The sequence below is a fragment of the Lagopus muta genome, chromosome 16 (assembly GCF_023343835.1).
Source record: "Lagopus muta isolate bLagMut1 chromosome 16, bLagMut1 primary, whole genome shotgun sequence".
NCBI classification, from domain to species: domain Eukaryota; kingdom Metazoa; phylum Chordata; class Aves; order Galliformes; family Phasianidae; genus Lagopus; species Lagopus muta.
The window spans coordinates 8,240,548-8,259,683 of record NC_064448.1 but is presented as its reverse complement, the minus strand read 5'-3'; the positions used below and the strand labels follow the sequence as shown (position 1 = coordinate 8,259,683).

The window sequence follows — 19,136 nt, the reverse complement described above, 5'->3', positions numbered from 1 at the left end:
CGCATTCTTTTATAAACAATGGGAAAAATCAACATGACTAAAATGTACAACAGAATGTACTGGAATGATATCATACATTAATTTTCTCATATACATACATCACCTTTGCTTTGTTCAATGCTTTCGTTTTACACAACATACAAAATGGTACTACAGTATAAGTGTAACAGACAGCATTTTCAGGGGTTACTTTCTCTCATACTGTTTCATGCTTACATAAAAACATAAATTCCATCATATAAATAATACATGCTCTGGCCCAGCATCAGAAGTCCTTTGCCCACGTTTCCTGATCCATGCTTTTCTCCACCCCCTAGCTCTTGTTCCACATGAAAAGCTTTTCATAGTCCTTTTCAGAGGATTCAAATTAAAAAGAAAAAAAAGGAAGAAAATTGAACTGTGAAGAACAGGAAAAAACCCCTCATCTGTGATATCAGCGATAAGAAGCGATGCTGCCCTACCCAACAAGCCGGTGTTACACTGCGCAACTGTTCAGATATCAATCTGAATAAAGTTTTAACTTGTTTCTTGTAAACAATTTTAACAGTCTGGTCACTGTAAAAAACAATGTAAATCTTTATATATCTCAGGTCCGCAGATGGGAAATGCCATAATTGGCCTAATGCAATTAACAGAAAGAATGATAGCCTTCATCATTTGGTTGAAATTCTACAAGAGTTTCAAAGTGCAGAAATTGTTCCCATCCAAAAGCAAATGGAGTTGTTCAGATCCTTCAGGTTTTATTATTTGATGCATTACTGCCACTTTCCCAGACCAGTTTTCAGCGTTAGCTTGTGATAAGGCTGCTTTAAACCTTTCCTTTCCAACTTCAAACACTCTTCATAAGTTAAAGTCAATACAAATATAAAAAGGAGATGGTACTCTAACTTTAATGACATCCACAAATTGTACATTATTTACAAAAGAGGCAGAGATTTGACACGGATCTTACCTGTCCTCAGCTTTTCTAAGCCAGCGCTAATGCTTTACATTAATGTAGTGTAGTTAATGCTTTGTGCATTTATACAAAGCTTAAGTCTGAACCTTTGAGGTTAATCCAAAGAACTGTGTTTATTTTTCACATTTCTATTAGATTTATATATTCCAACAATTGTATGGACTTCTTGTTAGCAGTTAGACTCTTCGTACTTGGACTGGCATTGTGGTCTGAACATACTGAACTCCAGTTCTCATTGCCACTGTCCCAGCAGAAGGACTTACCACTACAGGAATGGTCTGTGGATTAAAACCAAGAGAAACATATTGTTATGTTAAAGGTCATATCAACATGACCACAGAAATAGAGATTTATTGTCCAGGGAAAATCCAGAACAAGCTCCAATTTTGTGCAAGGATTTATACCTTAATTACCAAAATACTACCAAGGCAGAAAGTAGTATATTACTTTCCTATAGTTAAGAGGTTTTTTTTTTTCTCTGTAATTGCTACTTTATAATTACTGGGACCAGCTGTTCCTATAGGTAACATGCATGCTCTACCTATGCTTGGAGAACTAGGTTTTCAAAGCTCCTACATCCAGTTATGTATTTTCCCCAAATAAATTCACAGGAAGAGGAAAAAGGGCTAAGAAAATCCTCTGTCATTTGAAAGAGTTCCAACAAATCAACCTGGAGTACAAAAATACCCTTGTTTATAAGCATATCCCTTACATCTTCCCCCCCTCCCCTCAAAGGAACTCCCCCATGCGTTCAGTCTACACAGAAGAGAACAGAGAACATCCATTTAAACAAAAAGGTTCTTAAACTTTTGCACAAATTGATAACAAAAACGTCAGCATTACTGGGAATTGTCTTACACTGCCTGTAAAAATACTGATATAGAATAAACTTTTCACTTCCATCATACAGATTATGATCTATAAATCTTAACAATTGAAGTTTCAGGACATCTCTATGGGTAGAAATGGGTTCTACGGATGCAGAGACAAAGGCACAAGAATGTTAAACAATCTGGTCAACGTCACGTCACTCTGGAACATCCGGAAAAGGATTTATTGAATCTTAAGTCTGTATCTTAACCTTCCTACAAAAACGTGAGAAAGCTTAGAAACGTTTATGCCACACCAACTGCAAGTATGTTTTGATACAACGCCAGCGATGGCCAACTGGTGACCCAACAGATGCATCCATTTCAGCTCACAACGTTTTGCGGAAGAAACAAGGAGTGAGAATTTGAGAAACGTGGAAGGGACTCCCAGGACTCCCCCTAAGGTTCGTGTAGGCTTCCAAAGCAAACGTGGAAGAACAACACACAACTTCACTGGAGCCCTATGTTTCCCCCCATAAATTTAAGAAACCACATCAGTGCCTTGATGGTACTCAGGAAAAACTGAGAGTGTCCCTGCTGAGATGGATTACAGCCTAGTGTTGGCCAGCTCCTTTGTGACAAAATCTGTGCCTTCCAGAAGCCTACTATTCCATTCCCTGGAATGCAAAGATGATGAATTTAAATGTTTACGACATTTCAACCGCAGAAAGAACAAAAACCAAATGTGAAATCAGTTCTCTGAATAAGTTCAAGGTTAAAGTCATTTGATAATGGTTTCAGAGGTGTAAAGAGGGTTCAGTGGAAACGGCACCCAGAGGATAAACTGAAAGTTGTGCAGAGGGAGGAAATGCCTAGTGGGAAACAAAGTGCAAATTGAACTCTAAAGAAGCCACTATGTACATCACTGTTAGCACTACAGGTAGGAAAATTAAGGTTGCCACAGCTGTCTTTTACATGTACACGCTTACACAAATGAGAAAATTAAGTTTCAGTTATTAGAGTGATCGGGATATGGAATGTGCAAGACTCCTTAAATGCATTAGGATCATTCCCTGAGAGGTCAATCTTCCACCTCTGCCAGCTTTTCACATTTGTACATTTTGCATACATATTAAACATGCATTAAGGTTTAAAATTATTTAAATTGCACGTGCAGTCATTAGAGTACAGAGGTGTCTGTAGCTGTGCAAGGCTAATGCAAATGTGTACAACGTTTCAAACATGCACAAATAAAGGTTGAAACCTTCAGACGTTCCACTTACGCTTCACATTACTCAACACTTTGTATAACAGAAAACTGATGAAGGTTACCGCCGTTACTCTGAATGTTACATGAAACCACCTTATGATCTTGGAACCTCTCAACTATGCACGAGAGAGCCTAACTTCTTTGAAGCTTGCTGTTTGATTGCAAACACACAAAGCCTTGTTACGGCAATTCAGTTCAAACGACTTAGGGCCAATCCTGCAAAGGTGCACTGTGCTCTCAGTCGAGACAAACGAGTTGAGTACAAATGCTTAGGAATGTGACAAGTCATGATATCCACTACAAGCAGTACATTTTTTCTGTCGAATGTGATGGCTATGAAACACTGCAATGTGTGTGGAGGTGCATGCATTCCTGCACACAGGTGTGTGAACGCTGCAGCTGGTGGGGGTGCATGCACATCCGTGTGTGTAAACAAAGCAAAAGAAGGACAGTGACTGAGCTGATTGGGCCTCACAGTCACAACATCAAAACTGAACTGCTATTATCTAGCTTCAGTCAGAAAATTAACTGAAGTGACCGAAACATGGGCTGCTCAGCTGAGCCCACCGCTCGAGACAAGGCATGCGGGTCAGCTACCAGTGCAGCATCAGCAATTTTCTTTTTGGTAAGAGGTCAGCTCAGGTGCCACGCTGACAGTGAAGCGAACACTGCAGAGCATGAATGAACATCACACAGAAAGAATGTGATATTATGGTATGCAAAATAAAGAAAACAAACCTCACTGCTGTCCCATCTCCAGTGACTGATAAAAGGGCATTCAAGTGTCCTTGGTTAAGTTTTCAATAGAAAAAAACAGGTCTGAATTCAATGCTATTTCTCAATTTCACGCTAGTGTGCAAGACTGCATGGGAGATACACTACTGATGAATGCATACTTTTCTTTCATAGTTACTGAGATGTCATGGAAATATCAAGCATAGCTCAGAACTCATTGAATCTCTTTAGGATACCATAGACAAAAAAGATATTTAAAAGATATTTTAAATGAATTCTATATATTTACATTGATGTTGTGTTCAAGTATATACATGAAACAGAAATAACTAACACAGTAATGTAAAATGGAAGTCTGACTATCCTCAGTGCCTTAGCTGTTCTTAAGGAGGACTCCTGACTCCTTGTAACAATCAGTGATGAAATGGAAGGGTGGAATGTTGCACAGCAAAACAGGACATTTTGCACTGCAAACTGAAACTACACCAGTGAATTCATATCTTAATTAGAACAGCAAATGGAGACAACCCCCCAGAAATACTGTGCAATTTTAATGCCAGGAACAGCACTACTGCAGACTTCAAATGATGACATCGTACTTACAATTGAGGGTTGAGTAGTTGGAATATAGGTGGTGCTCTGCGGTACCTGGACCAGTTTTATAGGCTGGTTGCTTGTCACACCTGTTGCTATCTGCAGAGACAGCACAGGCAACCTCAGTAAAAGTCTCAGCTTTTACATGAATTCCACCTAGTCATTACTATTACTGTATGAAATTTATGTTGGATGTTTTGTTTGTGCTAAAAATTTGTATCTTAATGAATTCACAGGTTAATTCTTTGTTTATAAAACAAAATTCAAATTATGAACATGATCAATGTACACAGCATGATGTTTCAGGTAGAATACCTACGTGAAAGCAATTCCAGATTAGTATAACTGGAATATTCCCTGGCCAAAGTTTTAGGCAATTGATTTTCTCTGATCCCCTTTTCTCCCAGTAGTACAAAGGTCACACTGCCACAGACAATACATACGAGCTTCAACTGAGCCAAAGAAGTTCAAAGAACTTCCCCCCAGAATCCAGGTGGGACAGCACATCCTTTACCCCTTCTTTTAATCTGTTTCCCAAGTGACTCCCTTAGATGACATGTCAAGCCCAGAGATCTAACACCAGACAGTAGCAAAAGTGTCAAGAAATGAACACAGCTCTCTATTATACTATGCTTCCCAATTCTAGAAGAACTATCTCAATGAGACATCATGCTGGAATCACAATACTACAAAATTAGTTTGCTTTAATATTTTAAAATACAACAAGGCTCCTACTGATGTAGAGGATCAAGTGTAAAGGGTCTGAAGGATAAGCCCCCCATAAAATTTTTCATTTAACAAATCTTGCATGGGCAGAAGAAAAATGGTGCTGAAATTGCTAATAGTCAAGCCCTACCTATAAAGCAGAATCTTCTCTATAAACATTTTCTATATATGCAATGTTAAGTCCCTTTTATTGGAGCGTTTGCTCATCCTTGCCTACTGAATACTATCAGAGTAGATGATATGGAGGATTTCAGAATTGTACACTGCTTCGTTAACTGTAGATCCAGGTGGATTGCTGTATCAGTGTTATGGAACATTGTGGTACCCTAGTGGCAGTCTGTTGTGATAAAGTAAGTTGATTTGAATGCAGGTCTTGAGCTTGGCCTCTGAACCCCCAGGTAAGAAGGGCTTGGAAGTGCTGCAGTCAGTATTGCTTATCAGAAGGCAACTTGTATCGAAAGATCCAGACCAGAAGCTACACTGATGGGTCCTGGAGAGAGAGAAAGAGAGAGGTCCAGTCCCCCTTGGCTGGAAGGATGAGTCAAGCCAACACAAGGTCTTACTGGGAATGAGTGCAGGGGAAAGGGTATTCCCAGAGGACAGAAGGAGACTTTTCCCAAGATGACGGGGAAAAAAACAAACAAAGAGCCACAACTCTCTTACTCCCCAAATCACACATTTTGCAATATGCAAACGGCCATAAATTCCCAGCTGATCCAGGGAGGCCTTTAGGGGTAGGTTTCAGAGGACTCTAGTTTTGAAGTGGTTTGCAGTGACCACAGCAATACTCACTGTAACGCTTTCTTTGCTTTTATCAGTTGAAACGTCCTTTTCCTTGGGGGTGCTGGCTGCTTCCGTGGGCGTAGGCTGCACACTTGAACTGGGCTGGGATGATTTATTTAATGTTTCTGTGTTAATTTCAGTATCGGCTTCTTGCTGTGTTGCAGTAGCTAAAGAAAAAGAAGAAAGCAGAGCCACTACTCTTGTGCACCAGTCTTCAATCTTAACAGGCATATCTGCACACGTGCAAATGAAGAACACTGAATCTCTGTGTGTTACATCCACCCCAGCTCCCCTTAGCTGTGAAACATGCAACCCAGAGCAAGATTACCTGACTGTGTGCAGGATTTCATATGCTCAGGCCAGTGAGCTTGTTGGCAGGGATAGTCACAGTAGCTAGTGTTCCAACAGCAATAAAAAATGGCCTCTTTCTTGCAGTTGGCACACCACTGCTTCTTTTTAGTTTCATCCACTGCTTGCTGCTTTTCCATTTCCAGCTGCTTCTTCACTTCAGCAATCAAGCGATCCCGTTCTTGTTCTAGACTCTGACGCATTTCAGCCATTGTCAGTTCTACTCAAAATACAAAGATAAATAAATTTTGCCTCTCCATGAAATGGAAGCTAATAAAATATTCCCTAAACTTAGGTGTATCTGCTTCATATCCACACAGCAAATGACAGTCTTCCAACCTCTCTCAGTTTAAAGAGGCTGCTTATTACCACACTCCGTGATGCTGGGCACAGAGGTGAAAATGACTGGCCTGCAGCAATCCAGCTCTTCTTTTTTCCCTTTTAAAAAAAAATGGCAGTTGTGTTTTCCCTTTTGCAGTCTATCAGAACTTCACTGCCACAATTTCTCTATGATACAGGCAGAGGCTTAGCAACTTAATCTACCAGTTTCCTCAGTACCTCCAGAAGCACCTCACCAGGTCCCCTGAGCACCATCAGGTATTTCAGAAGGTCTCAAATCTGGGTCATGCCCTACATTCTCCCAGTTCCTGCCTTTGGATTCTGTGAGTATCCTACCTGCTAACTTCCTTTGGTCAACTACGTGGGTAACCTTGTCATAAAACAACATTAATTTAAGCAGGATTTTCCCATTGTGTGAACCCATGCTGGCAACAACCAATAACTGCACTGCCTTTCAAAGTGTTTTTCAGCAACTCCAAGAATAACCTTCTATGTAACTTCATCAGGAAACGAAGACAGACCAACAGGCCTGTAGTTACCAGGGTCTTCTTTTTTACCCTTCTTGAAAATTGGAGCAACATTTGCCAGCTACATACTTCATTAGTATGAAGTAATCAGCATAAAATATCTCCTAAAGAGATTATCCAGTGGTGCATTGAAAAAAACAAAAAACAGTTACATTCAATCAAAAATCTCTGTAGCCTGGATTTCTTTCAGAGGACTGAAACCTGTTGCTTACTATGCACACATAAAAGTCATCTGTGTACGGATTGAAATGGTACCCACTGATACTGACAGCACATTCTACAGGGTGCTCTACCCTTCATGTGGACAATCTCTGGTAGCTAACATGAAGACAATGCATGCTACAAGCATTTAGATTTTGTATTTGCCATTTTCATACCCAGATTATGCTTCATTTCTGAGAGTTCCTGCTGATGTAACCACTGAAGCTTTTCTATCTCAATCCTCAAACGTCGAATCTGGATATTACAAATAAACAAATATTGAAACGTTAATATTTAGTAGTGATGACAGAGTACAGTATATAGCACAACTATATACAGAAATGCAAGGCTCTAACAAAGAGCTTCATCATCACTTACATTAAGGCTCCTTTTCAATAGCATGGGCAATAGGTATTCTATTTTCTTGGTACGTTTTCCTATCATAAAAAGTGCAAGATCGTTTGAAAACAAAACCCACTTCAATTAAACTTGGTCTTCCATCTAGAATTAGGTCTCCAATTTCTCCAACCACAACAAAAATCTGTTTCTCAGTTTTGCTTGTATTTGTTTGCGTGCCACCTGATTGATTCTTTTATTTCAACGCACCCAGACTTACAGAAGTGGGTTTTTCATTCACTACGAACACCACTGCTCTAAACTGCAGCTTCCTTCTTATGTTTAATACAAACAAAAGATTTCACACTTAACTCTGAGCTTTCTCTTGCTCACGTTTCACATTCATTCATAGTTTACTTTGTTTAATCTGGTTTTGCCAGCTTTAAAGAAAACACTTTAAAGACACCAAGTACTACCTTGACAGTGAATGCAACATTTAGCAGGAAGACACTTTTATTGGTGCTCTGTAGTAAAAACAGTGATAATATGACCAGCAAACTAAAAAAGAAGTATTACATCTATGGTCATAATCATGTAACTCTTATGCAGTATGTGACTGCATTACGATAGCATGTGGTATTTTTATGCATAAAACACTCTTTTACAACTTGTGAAGGTGAAGCAGACTTGTCTCCACCTTGCACTAACCTCAGCTATTGTACTTCCAGTGGTATTTTTTGAAAGATCGTTGTATATTTCAGTCATTGTTCCTTTGATGGCATCCATCATCTGGAAGACAAATAAAAGTCTTAGATACCTATTTTTAACAGATAACCACTTTAACTTCATTTCAGCCACTCCAATGTGAGCCTGTATTGCTATTAGTATCTATGTGCATATATACATGTTTATCTGAATCTCCTTTTGAAGTACTGTTTTAGAAGGTACAAGAAAGCACTTTCTACCAGGATTCTGTTGTTTTCAAGTGCTTTTAATGTCTGCATACTTATTTATAGTACTCTCTTTTTTGTTTGTCTTAATTCAAAGACCTAAGAGAATATACCAAAAGCTGATCTCCCTCACTCCACCATCACCTTTATAACAAGTACTGCATCATCTGTTTAACAACTAAGCTTCAGTTTTAATACTTGAATGCACACTTAGGACAAGTTACAATCTGATGAAGCTTTGCAGAGTTTTAAAACAGTTGCATCTGAGTGTGTTCTACCGAATGCACATGATGATTATTAGTGCTTACTGTAAATATATGGTGAGGAGATACCGAAAATTGTCCAAAGCGCAATGAAACGTGACCAAAAGAAGTGATGGGGAAATACAAGTGATGGGGACAAAGTGGGAGTGCCTGGGCAGCCTCCAGCAGGCCGTGCTTAGAATGACAGCATTCAGCTGCTTCTACAGCAATAGCTCAGATCCCAGCAGTCTGACTGCTTCTACCTACTGCTTGTTACTTTCTAAATAAGATTTTTTATTTCAGAACTTGAAATTTTAAAGAACTTTAAAATTCACCACAAAAATAAGTTTAAGAAGATCTTTTTCAAGGACTTACTTTGCTAGTGTATTTAGCAATGTCTGCAGCCACGTCAGCCGAGGCTGTTGCGATTGGCAAGTCTGTATTAACTGAGGAAGAAAGTGTATTTGCAGATCCAGAACTTGTAACCATAGAAATAGGTTGAGTACTTGTAACCAAAGTTATAGTTGATGTGGAAGTGCTCTGGGTGATCTCTTTCTGCTGCACAGCTACGGAAAGAACACACAGCAGACCATTAATCACAAGTAATTACGAAGATGAATAGGTAACTCCTAACTTTAGTGTTCATTAAATGTCTGCACCTCAACAATCTCAAGATTTTTCTTACTTATACAAAGGTGCCATTTATCAAATTGATTGTACACTGACCAGCCACTGAACTCACATATAATTATACAGCTTCAAGACAAGATAGCAAACAACTTCAAAACCTGCAAGTTTAGACTGGTCAGTGCAAAAGTCTCCCTCTGATCGTCGTTCTTCCCATTCTGGGACTTTCCCATCCCATCTCCTAACCTCTCCACTTGGACAGCCCCCAGCTAGCACCACAGGTACGAGCACAAGCCTGTCTTCAACATTTTCACCTGCCACCATCTGAAAGTACATTACTGACTTTGTTCCTTTAGAAACAAGATTTAGTGAGCTACTTTTGAAGAGAGCTTTAGTAAGAATTTTAGTTGTACTTCCTGGTGTTATTTGCATTCGTTTGCTATTAGTGCTACTAATTATTGTTAGTTCTGCGTTGCGATATGTTTAATGTAATACATCCAGCCCAAACTCAGCCTCTGGTTGGAGAGCAAGGAATGTAATGCAAGGTTAACTCATTAAAGCAAAGAATTTATTTATAGAATTAACTCAAGTGGGATGAAAGCCAGTAAACAGGAAGGCTTTGTCAAACGTGCTCAATATTTCAAATCATCTTAAAACAGTTGGTAATTCAAAAATAAGAGTACAAATCAAAACATGAAGAGCTTCACCTTTCCATCCCTAATGACTTACCTGCCTTAGTTTTCAATTTAATTTTAACAATTCACTTTGTAAAGATCTCAGTTGATGGTATCCTCTAAAGGCTGAAATATTACTGAAATAAAACAGTTCTTAAATTTAACTTTGTACTATTTAACATCGATTCAGTATATAAGAAAATCTGTATATTCTAGAGCGTTTTCATCTGATATTTCTAGCATATCATATGACAGAACATTGTAACAATGCACTCAATAGGAAAAATGTTGATTTAACCTGTGGGGGGGGGGGGGGGGGGGGGGAAAAAAAGCCTGTACAAATCAGCTTCTTGGCAAATAAAATTGGATCCAGATTGTAGATGTTGAGGTAACAATGGTAATCATGCAACTGAAACAGAATTAACGATTTCATCATGTAAAGCAGAAAATAATCAGTTTAGTCTTTCAAAACTGATGGCTAAGAATGGCAAAGATATTTTACAGATACACAAATGGTTTGTCATTCAAATAAGGAGACATGACTAAATACACACCAGAAAGAGCAGGTATGGTGAGTTGCTGTATTTCATAGTCATTTATAAAAGAAGAACCACACTTTGAGATTTTGTTTATATGGAAGAAATCCCTGGTTAGGCAGCCTGGGAGCACTGACATCACTACTGGGGGATTATGGCATCACGGGCACATTGAGTTAGAAAGTGTATACCTTTAACTGCTTGTCTTGTCTGATATCTTGTCCCTTGAGAGGATTGAGGCTGCTGTGACTGAGACTGCTGGTTCTGCTGCTGTTGCTGCTGTCTCTGCACCTTCTGCATGTGCCATTTCTGAGAAGATGTCTGAAATTTATTGGAAGAATTCCACACTACTCGCTGCACAGCAGGGGCAGTTTCCTTAGGCAGCAGAGGCCGCTGCTTTTTCACAGGGCTTCCAGTGGCTGCAGATGGAGCACTAACAGTAGAAGTAGCACTAGTAGTTGCAGTCACACCAGCTGGTGGAGTCTGGGACGCAGAGCGGGTGAGAACTGGGGTTTCTGGCAGGGGCTGGGTGCTTGCACTGGAAGAAGGTGGAGTTTTACCTACAACTAAACAAAATTTATTGTCAACTTTTCACCACCACATCTGATCCATAATTTCACATCAAATTCTGAAGAGTCACGTGCACCTTCCAGAACAGAAATTGTCACGGAATTAGAACAGAATCATAGATCCATCGCAGTCGGAAAAGATCTTCACGATCACCAGGTCCGACCGCCAACCCAACCTACCGTGTTCCATCACCAGTGAAGTGATGGAACTCCAGTGGACTCCACCACTTCCCCAGGAATCCCATTTCAATGCCTGACCACTCCCCCACCCACGATTAAATTCTTTCTTACATCCAATCTGAATCTCCACTGCTGAAAATGAGACTGTTTCCTTGGGTCCTATGGAGTGAGAAAAGAGACTGACACCTTCCTCATTGCAATTTCCTTTCTGGTAATGGCAGAGAGCCACCTCCTCTTTCCTAGATGAAACAATCCCAGTTCCCTCAGCCACTCCTCATAACTCCTGTTTTCTGTGTCGTTTCCCCTTACCAGTGCTGTTGTTCTTCTCTGCACACACTCAAACAACTCAAAATCCTCCTCATAGTGGGGGTCCCAAAGCCAAACACAATGTTCAGGGCATGGTCTCATCAATACAAGGGGACCACTAAGTCCCTTGCCCTGCTGGCCATACGAGTTCTCATGCAGCCCAGGATGCCACTGGCCCTCACCAGTATCACCTGGGCACGCTGCTGGCTCATGTGCAGCCAGCTGTCAGCCAGCATCTTCAGGTCCTTTTCTGCCTGGCACCTTTCCAGGCATTTCTCCCCATGCCTTTACCACTGTGTGGAGCTGTTGTAACCCAAGTGCAGCACCTGACATTTAGACTTGTTGAATGTCATGGGCTTGGCCCATCAGTGCGGCCCATCGGATCCTTCTGCAGAGCCTTCCCACTCTCAAGCAGACCCACCTGATGTGGTATGGTCCACAACTTACTGGTGATCGATCATCAGCTGGACTGAGCTTCCCCCACCAGGCCTCTCTGACCCCAGCCAGCCAGCTCTTCACCCAGCAAACTGCACCTCCCTAGGACACAAGCAGCCGGCTTCTCTGGCACAGTACTGGGGAAGGCAGTGTCAAGCACTTCACTAAAACCTAAGTGAACAACATCCACAGCCCTTCCCTCAGTTACAAAGCAGCCATCACATCACAGACATAAACCATGTTAATCAAGTCTTTCATAACCCATCCTGGCTGCCTGTAAACAAAAAGACTTCTCCGGAAGAACAAGAAGTTACCATTTGTTAAGATGTTTCTAGGTTACCACTTACACCTGTCATCCCAGAGCTTATAGATGACTGTTCCGTGTATCCCATTCTCTTGCTATACAGCCTGACAGTGAAACATCAGCATTGATCAAGGAACTGTCTTCACTGGGGTGATAATCCTCCTCCCCTTAAGGTTTAGAGCTCTTTCTCCCTCTTGCAAAAGCAAAAAAGCTTCCATCCTCCTTAAAGCATTTAATTGGAACTCATGCAATTTGTATCTCTGAAAAATTCTAGTGCTTATACAGCTGCGGTTTTGGGACATCCATGGAAATGTATTTATGTTTGACTGGTGGCTGAAGCAGAACCAAATTCCTAAATCTGTGACAGAACAAATGTGTGTTCATAATTTTATGTTGCTGAAAGTAATTTCAATGAAATAATTTTTTTTTTTTTTTTTAAAACTGAATGCAGAAATTATAGAACTGAAAATATCGCTTACTCATCAAGAATGAAAAATCATTCGTAAACATTGTTCTAGTACATATATTTTTACCATCTTAAATGCAAAGATAGAGCTTACAGCTTTGGCTTGGACAACAGTGCAAGGATAAAGGACAAATAATAAGAATTTCATCCTACCATCTTGTTTAGGAGGAGGCTCTTTTGACTCTTTCTTGTTTTTCCGTCCTTCACGCCCGCAGTGATCATCGCCCAGATCGATGACAAGTTCGCTCTCAGAATCAGAGTCCAGTCCCAGATGCACTGTTGGAGAGTCCGTCTCATCTTTACCTTTCAGTTTTTCTTTTGCAGGATGTTGCAAACTTTTTCCCTTTTCAGAAAACTCTTTTTCAGTGTCTGTAATTGCCTTTTCTTTGACTGGGTCATCTGCTTTCTCCACTTCTGGACTTGTGCTTTTAAGTTCTTCCTTATCTTCATTCTGTGCTGGGGGCTTAGGTTTTTTTTTCAAGCTTAATGATTCTTTGTCACTTCTTGTACCTTCCTTATCCTCTCCATCTTCTTGATCATTCTTAGATTTCTGATCCTCATCGCTATATTCACTGTCACTGGTGTCAGATTTTTCAGAATCTTCAGAGTCACTGTGTTCTACTGCAGTATAAACAGCTTCAGATATTTCATTTATTCCTAAATGTGGGGAGGAAAGTACAGTCCATGCTGATATCAGACTGGCTGGTATTACCAAAGAGAAAAGAAAAAAAGCAAAACCCCAAACCCGGCCCTTTGTAGAACAAAACAGAGAGGTACCACTACCTTAGCTGTCAATCCTTAAGCTATAAGCATCTCTCTTACAGCCCTATTGCAGTATCACGAGTGAGAATTACCTTCCATACTCCTAATTCTTATTTTTATTTGATTCAACAGCCCACCTTTCACACTATTTTTTCACTACCTGCAAGCTATAGCTCTGTTCAATGTTGGGCCAACGCTGGCAAATATTAACAGGAATGATTAGTAACTACAAGAAACCACCTTAAAATCAGTAACACTATTCAACTGACCAGTTATTTCTATGCATGTTTGTAAAATCAGTTTCAGACTGCATAACTTTTGTAAGGAGAATCTGTACTTTTTTAACCTTCAATTAACTGCTGGATTGTTAATGCTTTTCAACAGTAGGGAGTGCCCTCATCACTGGATATACACATCTGTGCAGCAAACATAAAAGTCAGGCACAGATCTTCGGTTTTTCAGTGTACAAAGCAAATAGTAAGATTATAGTTGTGCCAAACCATCTACGTCAGAATGGTGCAAAAACAGATCACAAGATGAAAGCTTTTTGGCAAAAATCAGACCTGTCAGCTTTTGCCAGAGTTTAAGTTAGACGTGTTCAGTTCTATTTGCCTCTAAGAGCTCAAATAGCCTCTACTCCTGTTTTAATGAAAAAAATTAAAGTTTCAATATTTGAAAATGCTTTTTTTATTTTTAGACTCCAACTCAACATTTTCTCAAATTCATCCTCCAGGCTTCCACTGCATTACTGGGATACTCACCAAGTTGTGCTTTACAACTCTCTATTGTCTTGTCAAGATTAAGCTGGAACCTACTACGTATCTGTCGTTTTGGTGAAATGAGTGGCACAGGAGTGGACTGCTGTTGGACTGACTCACTCAGCTCTTTCAGATCCATCTCAGCTTTGCTTCGATCTAGAAAAGGAATTAAAACAAAATTTTACAAAAAGAAGAATGTCCACGTGAGGCAAACATGTAACTGAGTAACAGTGCAGACAATCTGAAGTGTGAAAAACGGAGACAAGAGACACTACAACACCTCCCCAGGGCATCCTGAATCTTAACCTGGAAGTAGTCTCACAATCCAAATTTATCTGCCCAGCCCACAAGGGGGGTCTCACTGAGAAGATCTGAGTTTCCAATTTGCCTTGTTGACGCTGCAGAAAGAAAACAGAGCCAGAGGGCAGGCAAACCCCCTGAGGAGAAATCTTCAAATTCTCATCTCTAAAGTCTTTACTGTTTCTTATCATCCATCTTAAGAATTTCATTCCTTACCGCATGAAAGTTTTCTATCTTTTCTGTCTCCATTTCACAAGGACAGGCCCTGTACCACATATATTTTTCCAAGCAATCTGTGTGTAGCTTGGTCATTCACGCTTCCACTTTTCACTTTAGCCAGTCTACCAGCAACAACTGATGGCTCCTTTTCACTATTTCCCCTTCCTCCTTGCTGAACTGGAGGATCACAGCCCTTCTAGCACTCTGCTTAAGGTACAAGTTTTTGTTTCGCATATTTTCACTTTTGCTTTTTAGGGGAATCCCTTTTCACATTGCGCTTGAAAATAAGACACCACAAGTCATGTCTGAAATCCATGGGTTTTGTAGATGGAATCATGTTTAGTGCAGCTGCCACTTTCATTTCTAGCATCAAACAGCATATTTAGGAAAAGAAATCCCCCTAAAGCTGAATAAATGATTGATATTCTACCAGAAAGCACAGTAGCTGTTCTGTTACAGTATTGCTCCCGGGCCATAACATTGGTTTTTCAGTTCTACCCCATTTATTCAGAATGTTCTATGTTCAAGCTAATGCCTCCCATCCATGGCTCAAACAGTTCCCATATGATGTTTCTTTTTGTGTTTGGTTTTTTTTATAATGCATTGTTACATCTGATAAAAAAGACAAACAGCTGTGGTGCAGCACAAGTAATTCCATGGTTATATCACAAGCACAGACTAACACTGAGAAGTATGGTATGTCTAAAAGAATGCAGAACTTGATCTCAGCCTTCCTGAAGTATTTGGTGAAGACCGGGAAAAATTCTGTCACTCCATGTAACATCAAGTGGATGGAAAATATAATCAGAACTGAATCAGAATATCCGTAGAAGCAAAACATGATTGGGGAAATTGATTTACATCTGTTTGGCTTTCAGAACTGCCTTACCAAAGCAGTACTTTCCTAATTCATCTCTTAATCTCAGTATCTCCCTTGATACAGATGGTCAGTGAAGAAGAGACATGAAGTTTGCAAGACCACAAGACAAGTGAAAACTTCATCAGCAGCTCATGTAATTATAAGCTTTACAAACTTACCTACTGTTTAGAAACACTTATTTGTACAATTCAGCTATGAAATCACCCATTAAAAACTTATTTTGATCAAAAAGAAGAAAAAGCAACAGGAACTTTCAATTCCACTTACAAAACATCAAACATCTTATTTGATGAAACAACAATTACACAAAGCCACACTTCAAGTTCTTTGTTCATTTAAATCTACCTAGAAGTAAGTTTGTTCACGTTCTTTTGGCACCCCCATGATTTATCCAGCTATAACATACTGGGACTTCTGCAAGTCAACACTAACCAAGATTCAGATTCAGAATGCTTCCTGGAGTGGCAGTTCTTTCTTGCTTAGCAGAAATTGGCGTTGACGCTTGAGGAGAGAAGGGTTTGGGACTGCCTGACAAGCTCCCTGCTTGACCTGTTCTCGTTGGTGCAGGGGAAGCTGAAAAAAGTACAAAATTAATAAGGATGGATTTAATAATAATCACAGTAAAGCCATATTTGCTGGGCCAAAACAGCTTTTCAACTTATAAAAGCAGAGAAAAGGTTCTTGTTTAATCATTTAAATATTATTCTATACCTCCACTGCTAACTTTCAAATACCCTTAGACTTTAGTTTAATAAAAGAACAAATTGTAAGGAAAATCACACTACCATGATTTATTTCATTACACCAAATGCACGTTTACCCTGAAAACCTCTCTGTTTTCAAGATTCTAGCTTTCGAGATTTGGTTATTTTAAATGTGAACTCTAGACTCTGAATTGCCATTATTTTACTGCATGTATGCAGGTAAACATTAACAAAAAAGTCCAGCCATTTTGTAGAGATGTTAATAGAGAATTCAAAGAAATCATATTAAGTTCAGTCAGTGCAGCTGGAGATCAGTGACAAAACCCCTCAGATAAGGCAGTAGGATATTCTAATTTTACACAGTTAAGCAAAAGTCTGTGCTCTGATCCTCCAAAACATCCACAGAGTCACATTTCAAACATGAACTTCAGGAAACTCCCAGTCAGTCTACAGAAGGAAGCTTTCGTAGGCCATAACCTGAAAAAAACCTCTGATTTCTGACAGCAAGTGCTGTGCATTAAACTCCTGTTTAACGTTCTGACAAGTTACCCTGAAGTCATAGCTGAACACTGCATCTGACAGCTACAATTCATTTGCTACATCCCAGGACAAGGTTGCAAGTTATTTCCAAGTTATTTCCTTCATATCACTCCAAATGCACAACAGAACCATCCATTCCATCTGAATAAAAGCATTCCTGTCTAAAGACAGTGCAGTCATCCTACCTGGTGTTTTCTTTTACAATAAACAAAGTAAGTTAATCCTCATTTTAATCACATCACACATTCCATTAACACGACAGCTAAATTAAAAAAAAATATATTAGCATTTGTGACAATATACAGGAAGAAATGCCAGGTGGGAAATTGGAACATATGAGTTTAGAATATAAAAATCAGCTAATCATTGAATCATCGAATGGCCTGGGTTGAAGAGGACCACAATGATCATCCAGTTTCAACCCCCTGCTGTGTGTGGGGTCGCCAACCAGCAGACCAGGCTGCCCAGAGCCACATCCAGCCTGCACATGGAGGAGCTCGGTTGCAAGGGACATCCATCAATTCCAACTGCCTGCTGTTAAGTCAAATCTGGCATTTTATGCACTAAGACAGGATCAGCGAGGTGTGAGGAAAGTGAAAGTTCCCCAGAATTGCTATGATGGTCAAGAATGCAAAATAATAGGATAATATTATCCTATATCTCCTATTACCTTTCTCTAACAGGACAGCTTTAATGTGATTTTGGTAACAATCTCTACTATTATAAAGAAATAATAATGTAAATAAGTTTTAAGACAGAAAACAGTACCTGTAAGCTACAGCTTGTGCAGGAAAACTGCACACATATACATCCTTGATAACTGATGTATAAAATGAACTATTCCTTTTGACATGTTATTCTCTACTGAAATATCTACGTGTTCTCAACACTTAAAACTGATGCAGTTACTTTATCACAATTTCCATGAGATAATTTGGAGCCAAAGGTGGTTTCACAGCTCAGCTTTGAGGAGGAGTAAGATACCCAAATGGCATCACATCTACTGACCACTTGGCATACATGCCTGCCTGCTTGTTTTGGAGAAACTACTGGGCTGCACAAACACTGCAGAATAAGTGTCACATACGACTCTTGTTGGTCGATTTATATTTTTTTTTTTACATTAAGCTTCTTGAAACAGATGTAGGGGCAGAGGGGAGGGTGGTTATTTAGCACTGATTTCTCCAGCTGCAATACTGACCTGATAAACAAAATTTATCTCAAATCTCAGTCACTTCTGCTGGTTCTGACTCTTTCAAATGTGCCCACCACTAATTCACACGATTAAGAAACATGTGCATTACCAGTGCCGTTCTACAGAAGGTGAACAAATGATACCACAACTCTTTTGTGCAGCACCACCTCCACCTACCTGGGCAGCACTGGCAAAAGTTTATATCCGATAAATTTTAAGTCTTATCAAAAGCAAATAAATAAAGGCAAAGCCTTGAAAAAGAGCTATCCAATTTTAAATGAAATGCCTCCTAATCACAACGATTCCAACTAGTGAATTAACCATACGCAGTCTTACAGCCCCTTTCTACCTGTATTTTTCTCAATAAAATCCATGGATTCTTCACTTGCACTGAAGTGGCTGGAAGTTGCCTTTTTCTCTGCATCCTGCTCAACGTCAGACCCGGTGTGCACTGATGAGTTGGTGCTCATTGGCGACCGCGGCATATCTGTCAGCGAAATCCTACGACCTGTGCTACTGCTCAGCATGGGTTTGCTCATGAGAATCTTCGGTGACGCTGTCATATCAAAGTTCAGTTTGATCTTCTCTTGCCTGTCCGTCTTTGCAGTTCCGGCAGTTGGGTTTGTAGGATCTAGCAACATTTGGTATTGATTATTGGGAGTATACGGTGTCCGGAAAGGTGCGTAATTAAATACTCCAAACTTCCTACGAATGTTATCAACATAAACCTCCATTTCTTGCATTGCACTATTGAAGATGCTTTTCGTCTTTTTCACAGAAAAAGGAATTTCTTTAGACATGAGGTAGCAATTATTTATTGGAACCCAGGCCCTACAAATCAAACAGAAAGACAGAGATACGAC

At 39.8% G+C, this 19,136-nt stretch overlaps 1 protein-coding gene across 21 annotated transcripts in view; it reads right to left on the bottom strand.

Annotated features, from left to right (window-relative positions):
- Positions 1–1,056: 1,056 nt before the first annotated feature.
- Positions 1,057–19,136, bottom strand: part of ZMYND8 (zinc finger MYND-type containing 8) — a 64,469-nt gene continuing 46,389 nt past the window's right edge. For 18 of the 21 annotated variants that reach the window (XM_048963238.1, XM_048963240.1, XM_048963239.1 and 15 more), the window contains 11 exons: positions 18,623–19,104; positions 16,267–16,407; positions 14,439–14,591; positions 13,069–13,572; positions 10,847–11,221; positions 9,194–9,384; positions 8,335–8,415; positions 7,467–7,545; positions 6,204–6,443; positions 5,885–6,042; positions 1,057–1,236 (listed from right to left, as the gene is read on the bottom strand). In XM_048963238.1, the coding sequence (XP_048819195.1) occupies positions 1,135–1,236; positions 5,885–6,042; positions 6,204–6,443; positions 7,467–7,545; positions 8,335–8,415; positions 9,194–9,384; positions 10,847–11,221; positions 13,069–13,572; positions 14,439–14,591; positions 16,267–16,407; positions 18,623–19,104 (2,506 nt within the window). In that variant the 3' untranslated portion in view covers positions 1,057–1,134. Of the gene's footprint in view, positions 1,237–1,418; positions 5,583–5,884; positions 6,043–6,203; positions 6,444–7,466; positions 7,546–8,334; positions 8,416–9,193; positions 9,385–10,846; positions 11,222–13,068; positions 13,573–14,438; positions 14,592–16,266; positions 16,408–18,622; positions 19,105–19,136 lie in introns of those variants that run through there. The other 3 variants (XR_007380206.1, XR_007380205.1, XM_048963255.1) reach the window with 3 other exon arrangements.